The 10,092-nt window shown below is 33.7% G+C and overlaps 1 protein-coding gene across 1 annotated transcript; it reads left to right on the top strand.

Annotated features, from left to right (window-relative positions):
* The first annotated feature begins 291 nt into the window (after positions 1-291).
* On the top strand, positions 292-6,413 carry LOC114308826 (serine/threonine-protein kinase D6PKL2). Its single transcript, XM_028254496.2, has 3 exons — positions 292-840; positions 1,923-3,791; positions 5,364-6,413. The coding sequence occupies exons 2-3, from the start codon at positions 2,122-2,124 to the stop codon at positions 6,223-6,225; spliced, it is 2,532 nt and encodes an 843-aa protein (XP_028110297.1). The 5' UTR covers positions 292-840; positions 1,923-2,121; the 3' UTR covers positions 6,226-6,413.
* The last annotated feature ends 3,679 nt before the right edge of the window (positions 6,414-10,092 follow it).

Raw genomic sequence — 10,092 nt, 5'->3', positions numbered from 1 at the left:
CAAACAGGCTGCAAGGGTGGAATGCTTGGTTTGTATCTCTGTATGTATTGAGAGACAAAAATAATGTAATATAATGAGAGAAAAGTGAAGGTAAAGCAAGCATTTAAAAAAAAAAAAAAATCAAACCTTGGGAAAAATTTATAATAAATACAAATCTTAGGGTGTTGTGAGTATAATTTACCTTCTCTTTCCTCTTCTCTCATGCACATAAAATTTATTCAAAAAAATAAATAAAAAAAGTAAAATTGGCAGATAAAAAAAAATAAAAGATGACATAACTTTGGCAGCATCACCATCCAATAGTGAAGTATAAAAAAAATAAAGAAAAGAAGTAGGTGGGAGTGACCTCTTCGTCCTAATGTCCATGAAACCTCTTCAAGCTGAGACAGACCAACGACTATCCCAACCATATGAGTATGAATATGAATATTATGAGTATGAACATAAATACCCCCATCTAATAATATCTGTATGGTCTACACTCTAACCCCTACCAAGCTACTCCACCACTCCTAAAACCCTCTCTCTCTCTCTCTCTCTCTCTCTCTCTCAACTTTTCATTTTCCGCCAATTTAGAGAGGGAGCAAAGGAACAGTGTGACTTCTCGTGATTTTCAGCTAATGCTTTAACCATTTTCAACTTCTCTCTCTCTCTTCATTCAATCCCCCAAGCAACGATACCCTTTCTCTCTCGTGCCCTAAACAGTCCTACTCTCTCTCTCTCTCTCTCTCTCTCCATTTCAATTACATTCACCTCATCAACACCCACCTCTTGGTTGAACTGTTATTTGATCGCTGTATCAGTGTTTTGGGTTTGGGTGGTTCTGATCTTGATTTTTGGGTAAGTGCATTTTGTTTTTCTTCTCTCTCTCTCTCTCTCTCTCTCTGTGTGACTGTGCTGATGTTCTTGTTAGACCCTTATTTTTGTTTTTAATTTACCGGAATTGAATTTGATCAAATCTCTATTGATGTTTAGTATCCTCTGTGTACTTCTGAATGAAGATATATTTTTTAATGTTTTTCTTTAAATGTATTGGAATTGAATTTGATCAAACTTTTATCTTCAGTTCTCTTTTTAACCTTTTACGGATTTACTCATTTTGATGAATTCTGATCCAAAAAAATACGACTTTTTGGTGTCAGTAGATTGTTTATTCACTTTTTATATGTTGAACCAAATTTCTTCAACTGGGTTGTGATGATCTATCGATCAGGGTAGTCCCAGTCATGGTGGAATCAGGATTTATGTTTTCCTATTTAACAATCTGATATCCAAAATTTAAATGATGAAAATCCCAAATATATATGGCCAGTCTGGAAATTCGAGAGGGGGTAAAAGCAAAATTTTAGATGAGCAAATTAAAAAAAAAAATTAATAATAATTACAGATAGAAATGATTTTCCAGAATTTTAGTGAGGGAAAATAAATTTTTTTTTTTAAATAATAGGTAAAATAATATTTTAATAATTTATTGCCTTATGGATAGAAATGATATTTTCCAGAATGTATTGGTGGGAAAATTGAAAAAATTTAAACTAACTGGTAAAATAATATTTTAAAAAATTTATAGGGAAAAATTTTAAAAAAAATTAAAAACCCCATATACAATTGGAATTTTCCTAAGTGGCCAACTAACCTCCATTGGCCATTGGCCCATTGCCGTACACTGGCTCTGCCCATGGTCCAATTTTGAAGCTAAGATTAGTTTTAGACAGTTGATAAATCAAATCATGGGCACAAACTGCACACCTGAAAATTGAGAAACAATGAGCTTAGTTCATGTTGTGGGTTTTTCTATGTTAAACTGGAAGGGAAATTGGTATTGAAGCATATTTTTACTAGATTATGAGAATTTATATTTCTTCTAGAATTAAGAGATTACTCTTAATTTGAATCTATCTGAAACTTGGCAACTTTGGCAGGATTTGGATGCTGAATATTAGATGGAGTCTAGAGATCTTAGCATGTCTTTCAATTTTGGGATTTAGTATGATCACAAACAACTTTGGAGGATAGGTGGCATGTTTTTCCGTTTATGTGGTTCTTTTCCCGGGAAATGCTTTGTTGAAAAATGGGTTAGCATAACCTTGCAGCACCACATCCATAATTTGTAGTATATAGATGAATCCAGTAAATATGGGTACTTCTGAAATTGTTGAATCAATGGAAGAGTTTGATTCAGGATTGAAAATGGATGAACATGATGGAAAGCGTCATATGCTGAAGCCTGGACAAATATGTTCTATAGAGGACGATATTAATCAACTTTTCGAGGGAATAGACGTCAGGACTTCTGGTAGGAGTTCAGGTCTGTTGCAGAAAGTTTGTAAAGACAGTTTAAGGAAGAGTGCCATGAAAAGACCAATGAGACCTGGTTCGTCTCAAGCTTCTGGAATTGGAATTTCAGAGTCTGTGAGTTTGAAACAGGCATTGAGAGGGTTATGCATCTCCCAGGCATCGGAGATGGCAGCTATGAAACGGTTATCAAAACCAGGAGGTTCATCAAGGGCCTCAGAAGCAGGAACTATCAAAAGATTGTATAGGTCGGTGGTAGTTGAAGCTGGAGAATCTGGCCTAGCCCTTAATGAAGGTAAAGGTAACTTGGTGGAAATCTCACTTGTTCCAGAAGGAAGCACATCGAATTTCTCTGAGAAAATGTCTGAATCTGGCCAATTACCTGAAGTGGAACTATTGAACCAAAGTGCTCTAATGGGAGAGGATGAGATTATTCCTTTGCCCAATCATGGTGGGTATGAAATTTCATTGGCCAAGTTAGGGCGGCATGGAAAGCCGAAATTGACACGTTCTTCATCTAGCACTCACGCGAGTGAGAAACAGACAGTGGTTGATGAGATTGTTCCTGCCTTAGCTGAAGTTCCGGTCAAACCAGTAGAACCAGACAAGGAACAGAAAGGCAAGTTGCATTTTACTTCTTCCCCGTCTAGTGACAATAACGCTAGCAATAATGTTAACAAATCTGCAAGCATTAGTCGACATATAATCAGACCCGTTTTCAGGAACAAGAACTCTGCTAAAAATAAAGAAAAACAGGATTCAACTTCTGTCCCTAGCAGCTCCAATCAATCCAATGGTGGTGTAGATAATAACTTGGGTCCTATTACTAGTAAAGAAAATGAGAAATCTTCAGTATCAACCACTACAAAAGTTAGCAGTGAAGTCAGTTCAAATGCTACAGACTCTGGTCCTGGTAAACCAGTTTTGAATTCAAATATTAGTAACAGAACTAAGACTGTAGTTTCGAAATCGGATGAAAATTCAAGGTCAAGAGAAAAGGGGGAGTTCTCTCAAAGCTCGAAGAGTAGCATCGGTGAATACAGCAGTAGTACGAGTATTAGTGAGGAGAGCACTCTAAGTGGATCGAGCCGCAGTGGGTATAGACCACACATGTCGAAAGACTTGAGATGGGAAGCGATTCGATATGTTCAGAAGCAACATGGGAGCAGCTTAGGTTTGAGACACTTCAAGCTAATTAAGAAACTTGGTAGTGGGGACATTGGGACTGTTTACCTTGCTGAGCTAACGGGCACAAACTGCCTATTTGCTTTGAAAATTATGGACAATGAGTTCTTGGTTAGCAGGAAGAAAATGGCTAGGGCTCAAACTGAAAGAGAGATACTGCAAATGCTGGATCATCCATTTCTCCCTACACTATTTGCTCATTTTACCGCAGATAAATTCTCGTGCTTGGTTATGGAATATTGTCCCGGTGGAGATCTGCATGTGCTCCGGCAAAAGCAACCTAACAAGAGTTTCTCTGAACAAGCTGCAAGGTAATTTTCATGTTGAAGTTCATCACTGATAATTTATGCATTTTCTTCCCATGTCATAATAAAGTATCTTATATTTGATGAGCTGTATACTTAAACACATTACTGCAACATGTCTGATTGAATAGACGGGTTTATTATGTGTATCATGTAATCATACTTTTCTGCATCAAATAGTAACACAAGTGTAAATTGAATGAAATTCAAAATTCATCATAACTTTTTTTTATTGTTAATATAGAGTGAGAATTTGAATTTGAATTTGATTAATGGAATATCTGCAAATAGAAATTGAGTGGATATTTGCCCAAATTAGAGCATAAACCTAAATTGATTTAGAGGACCATTCAGGAACAAGAAAAATGACATTATGATTTGGGTTGGATCTTGCATTTAACTTGGCAATTTCCCATGATACATGTACGTTGTCACATCATTTTTTTTTTCTTTTTTTTCTCCCTGTTCTATGTATCAGAACAGTTTTAATAAGGCTGAATGTGTGCATTGGACAATAATAGTAATACAAGGTATTATTTTCTGACCATTAGTATTTATTTTTAAAAAATTATTTGCTGACCATGTGTACTTATATGTACTGTTGTCATCTTTAGTGGGGAAGTTTAAATCCATAAGGCTCACTTTTTGTGCCTACATTGATTTCAATGGAAATGAGGAACTTTGTACCCTACAAGTGCTCTTACCTCAGTAAAAGACAACGCACAATTAGTACGTATTAATGTGTATTTGAGAGGGCAAAGATTAGGTAGGTACACACCTAATCTTTGGCATAGTGCACAAAGTGGTTGTCTCGAGCTAGTCAGTCAGTCAATAAAATGGGTAGGCCACCACCACCGTAGGAATGATTTTTTTTTCTTTCCCTCAGCTGATACATGAATGTGAAATGTACACAACTACCAGTGTGTGGTTCTGCATTTGGGTGTCTGTTTCATCTAAACCTTGAATTTGCTGACATTGGACATGGATTGCATCCTTTTGAATCATCACTGACTTCACATCCCTTGTTGTTTCTCTCACACCGCGTTAGGTTTCATCACTCCACCTCTCTCATTGTCTCTGTGTGTGCAATTAGACTAGAAGCAATTGAATTAGGGGGGGCTTTGACACCGGCAATAATGACAACTCACTCTTGGTCATTGCCTCTTGCTTCGGCATCCTGTATTTTCTGGGTCTACCTCTCCTCTCCTCCTAACATGGCATGACCATTGGAGGAAGACCTTGTGATGGGCCCTCACGGTGTTTGGTAAGATTCTATTGGTGGGTGAAGTGGTAACGTTGGTGGCCACAGCAGGGCTTTGCTAGCGCAGTGGCTAGTGGCATTGCTGTTGGTGATAGTAAGAGCTCAGTCCTCTTTAATTCAGTTCCATTTAAGTAGAGGTAGTGTGGTGAACCTTACCATAAACTACTCATGTGGCCAAAAAAAATTTGTTATAAAAAAATCTCATATTTTACATATAAATATTTTTGTTCAATTTTATGAAATGATTTGCAGTTTGTTTCATCCATGAATTATCTTATCCCTTGTCTTATTTTATTTTCCGGTCGAATTTCATGCAGATTTTATGTTGCCGAAGTCCTCCTGGCATTGGAGTATCTACACATGCTTGGAGTTGTCTACCGAGATTTAAAACCCGAAAACATACTGGTCCGGGAAGATGGTCACATCATGCTTTCGGATTTTGACTTGTCACTCCGATGCGCTGTTAATCCTACACTGCTCAAATCATCACCAACTGTCGAGTCTCCTAAAAGGGAATCAAGCCCATGCACGGAATCAAGCTGTATACACCCTTTCTGCCTCCAACCGTCGTGGCAAGTCCCCTGCTTCACCCCTAGGCTTATATCCGCTGCAACAAAAACCCGAAAGCTTAAAGCCGACCTTGCAGCCCAAGTCAGCCCATTACCTCAGCTTGTAGCTGAGCCGACAAGTGCCCGGTCCAATTCCTTTGTTGGGACCCACGAATACTTGGCTCCAGAGATCATCAAAGGAGAGGGTCACGGGAGTGCCGTCGATTGGTGGACTTTCGGAATATTCCTGTATGAGCTAGTATACGGTAAGACACCCTTCAAGGGACCTGGAAACGAGGACACGCTGTCAAATGTCGTGTCACATAGTCTCAAGTTCCCCGGGAGCCCCATTGTGAGTTCTCATACGAGAGATTTGATCAGAGGGCTGTTGGTGAAGGAACCCGAGAATAGGTTAGGGTCTGTGAAAGGGGCAGCTGAGATTAAGCAGCATTCGTTTTTCGAGGGCCTTAATTGGGCTTTGATACGATGTGCAATTCCACCAGAGTTGCCTAAGGTGTTTGATTTTGGGAATGTCCTTGCTGACATGTCAGCATCGCAGAATAAGGAAAGCGGTAGGTGTCAGGAAGAGTTTAAAAGTACAGGAGAGCATATGGAGTTTGAGATGTTTTAGCGCTCGAACTACTTTGATGCTGCGATAAAAAGGTGTTTGATTTTCATTTTAAAAATGAGATTTCATATCCTTGTTTTTATTTTTATCTGATATATATAGTATATAGTGTACATGTAACTTGAAAAATTGGTGGCGAGTTAAAGATTATGACATATTAATACTGAATTATTGTCCTGAGATTATGCAAAGAGGCTGAGAATTGCAGAGAGGCATTGTTCTTATGAGAGGCTGTGAGCATTTTTCATGCAGGATTTGCCATCCGTTTGGTTTGGACATGAATTGAGGTTTTTTGGAAGCCTTCTCTGCATTTTTTTTTTTTTTTTTAAAGACATTTTGAAAAGCTAATAGATTTTCAATTACTGAAAAATCTGACACTATAGATAACATGGTTTGAAATTGGGTGGAAAATATTTCCATTGAGAAGATTTTTATATCTTCTTTCTCTAGTTCAATGGATAAACTGAGATATTAATTATGAGTTTTAAGTAAGGACTTTGTAATGTGGCTAGGATTGATCACTTAAACTGGTGACATTGATTTTCCACCACAAAATGGAGATCTGGATTGGATCTCAATTTGGAAGGATGTGGATCCAAGGGGTAATTTTATTTTCACACATTAGTTCTCTTCAATTCACACACTTAATAAAAAAAATTATTAATACCATTTTATTCTAAAATAAAAATATTAGCGTAAATTACAAACACACTCTTGATGTTTATTTAAATTACAAATTACTCTATATAGTTCTAGACATTACATTATGCCCTTAAAGTTTTTAATTTCATAATAAATAGGTCTTTTTATTAATAAATCATAAAGTTAATTAACAGTTTTTAATAATGTTAAAATTTTATTGCAATTAATAATTTAGATAATTTTATTATTGCATAGGTGAATAGTTAGAAATTTTACCTTTTCAATTAATTTTGTTAAATAAAAAATTCTGTCAGGAAGGTATTTGTAATTTTTTAAACCATAGAGGGCAATTTATATTTTAAACAAATCTCATAGATGTATTTGTAATTTACCCAAAATATTATAATACTCTCATCTTCTTGTACTCAAACTCTAATTCTAAAACATCACAATCATTTTCTATCATTAGTGTCACCTCTCTTATCTGCCATCCCCTCCTATTGCCTCTTTCCCTTTTCGCCTACGATCACTTTTCGCTATGAATCATACACTCCCACAATTCTTTTTCCGCGAATTACTCAAGGTTGGCTGTGGAGGTCTAAGATGGAGGGGGATGAACTAAAAGTAGCGGTGATGGTGGTGATAGAGGGTTGAAAGTGGCGGCGGCGGCGGCGGCAATGGAGGGCTGAAAGTGGTGGCAACAACAATAAAGAAGTGGGTGAATAAAAAAAATAAGCTAAAAATAATCTAGTTATAGAATATGTTTTTAAAAACAAATAAATAAAAATTTCTCATTTCAATATGGTTTTATCTTTTTAGGGGCAAAAAAAAATAAAAAAAATAAAAAATATTGTTTTAGTATTTATTTTTGTCAAATTAATTTATAATTTTTTCAAAAAAATTTCAAAAAATTGATTCAAACATTGAAACCAAACATAGCCTAAATGAGGGTAATATTGAAGTATAGAGATGTGTACTAAGAATTTATATTTTTATAATGTGTGTATTGAAAATGTGTTCATTAAGTATGTGTACTAAGATAAATTAATGAGTAGAAATAAAGTTATCTGAATCCAAAGTAATATAAACTTGCAAGTAACTTTATTTCCCTAAAATGTCCTTTCTTTGTGATTTTCTCTTCTATAGTGTCTTCAATTATTCCGCTTAATATGGTCCTAAAACAAAAACAAAAATAAAAATAAAAAATAAAAACCCTCTCTGTTAAATTGTGAAAGGAAAATGTTTGGTAGCTCAAAATTTTGTGGTTCAAATGGCTCAAATCTGTCAAAATGACGTTTTACACTCATTTACACTCAAAACGACGTCGTTTTGAGTGATTTGAGCCATTTGAGCCACAAAATTTTAAACTACCTGACATTATTGATTATGAAAAAGTAAGATCAGGGCTATTTTGATAATCAGCTAAGAACAATAGCCCATCTCTGCAAAATTCAAAAAGTTATTCATTGTTCATTAGTTTAGGCCCAAGATTTGGTAGAGATTATTTTAAGTTAAAAATTGATAATCAGAAATTAAAAATAAAAAACACCCCTCTTCTAACTTTTAAAAAATAATTTTCTTTTTAATTTATTTAACTATTTCTGTCTAGTAAGTTATAAGTAAAAGTTACACTAAATAATTTGTCATAAACTTTCAAATTAAAATAAATTATAAGTTATTTCTATAATCTCCACCAAACACCCCGTGTTTGGCAAGCATCCGTCCAACTTATCTAACGTGATTCAATTGAATCTTAAGTGGACAATTCCAAACACCCCGTGTTTGGCAAGCATCCGTCCAACTTATCTAACGTGATTCAATTGAATCTTAAGTGGACAATTCCAAACACCCCGTGTTTGGCAAGCATCCGTCCAACTTATCTAACGTGATTCAATTGAATCTTAAGTGGACAATTTCAAGGGTGAAGTACACTAATGGTCCTATAGTTTGGGTCTTGTGTTATTTTAATCTTCGACTTTTTAATTGTGACACATTTGATCATAAATTTTAAATCTTGTTCCAAATAAGGACAATTGTAAATACTATTGGATTTTTCAAGGATAAAATGGTCAATTTGATAAAATATAAATTAATTTGACAAAAATAAATGTCAAAAAATTATTTTTGAATTTTTAAAAATTATTTCTAACTACTAAAGATAAAATTATATAAAATTAATAAATCTTTTAGACATTTATTTTTTTTTATCAAATTAATTTTTATTATGTATTTGGATGATAATTATGTAAATTTAATTTTTAAAAATTAATCATGTAATTTTAATTAATTCTACATAATTTTATTTTCGATGAGTAGAAATAATTTTTAAAATATTTTAAAATATTTTTTTGACATTTATTTTTATCATATTAGTTTATATTTTATCAAATTGACGATTTTGTCCTTGAAATTAAGCAATGGTATGTTCAATTGTCCTTATTTGAAATAATATTCAAAATTTATGGTCAAATATGTCACAATTAAAAAGTTGAAAATTAAAATGATATAAGGCCCAAACTATAAGCACTATTAGTATAATTTGCCCCAATTTCAATGTAATAGACAAATGGATACAAATTTAGCAATTTAATAAAATTAAGTTTCGGTTCCATAAATATTAATATATGTATATATTATTTATTTGTTCAATAATAAACTATCAAAACTTGAAGGGAGGCTTTTACTTTTAGAATTGTTTCACTACTTTATTTTATTTTAGGGTAAATTATAAATACATCCTTGAAATTTACTTAAAATATAGACTATTTCCTATAATTTAAAAAATTATAAATATCCCCTTATTAAAAAATTTATTTAACAGAATTAACCAAAAAAAAGAAATTCATAATTGTTCTCCTATACAATAATAAAATCACCTAAATTATTAATTGAAACATATTTATCACATTATTAAAAACTGTTAATTGACTGGATGATTTATTAATAAAAAAGACGATTTGTTATAAAATTAGAAACCTCAAGGGGTATAATATAATTTTTAGAACTACAGAAACGATTTATATTTTAATCAAACCCGATAAGGCTTTGTTTGGGAAGAGTGGGTTAGGTGGGTTTGGGACTATTTTAGTTACAAAAAGATAAAATAAATTTTTTAGTCCAATAAGATAAAATATCGCATCTAATCTATAATCATTATATTATTACTGTCATAAAAAGTTAAAAAATCATTCTCAAACGAGATTTTTTAAACCCCAAATTAAAATAGCC

The sequence above is a fragment of the Camellia sinensis genome, chromosome 14 (assembly GCF_055761805.1).
Source record: "Camellia sinensis isolate YWXY chromosome 14, ASM5576180v1, whole genome shotgun sequence".
Taxonomy (NCBI): domain Eukaryota; kingdom Viridiplantae; phylum Streptophyta; class Magnoliopsida; order Ericales; family Theaceae; genus Camellia; species Camellia sinensis.
This window is presented reverse-complemented; position numbering and strand designations above follow the sequence as displayed.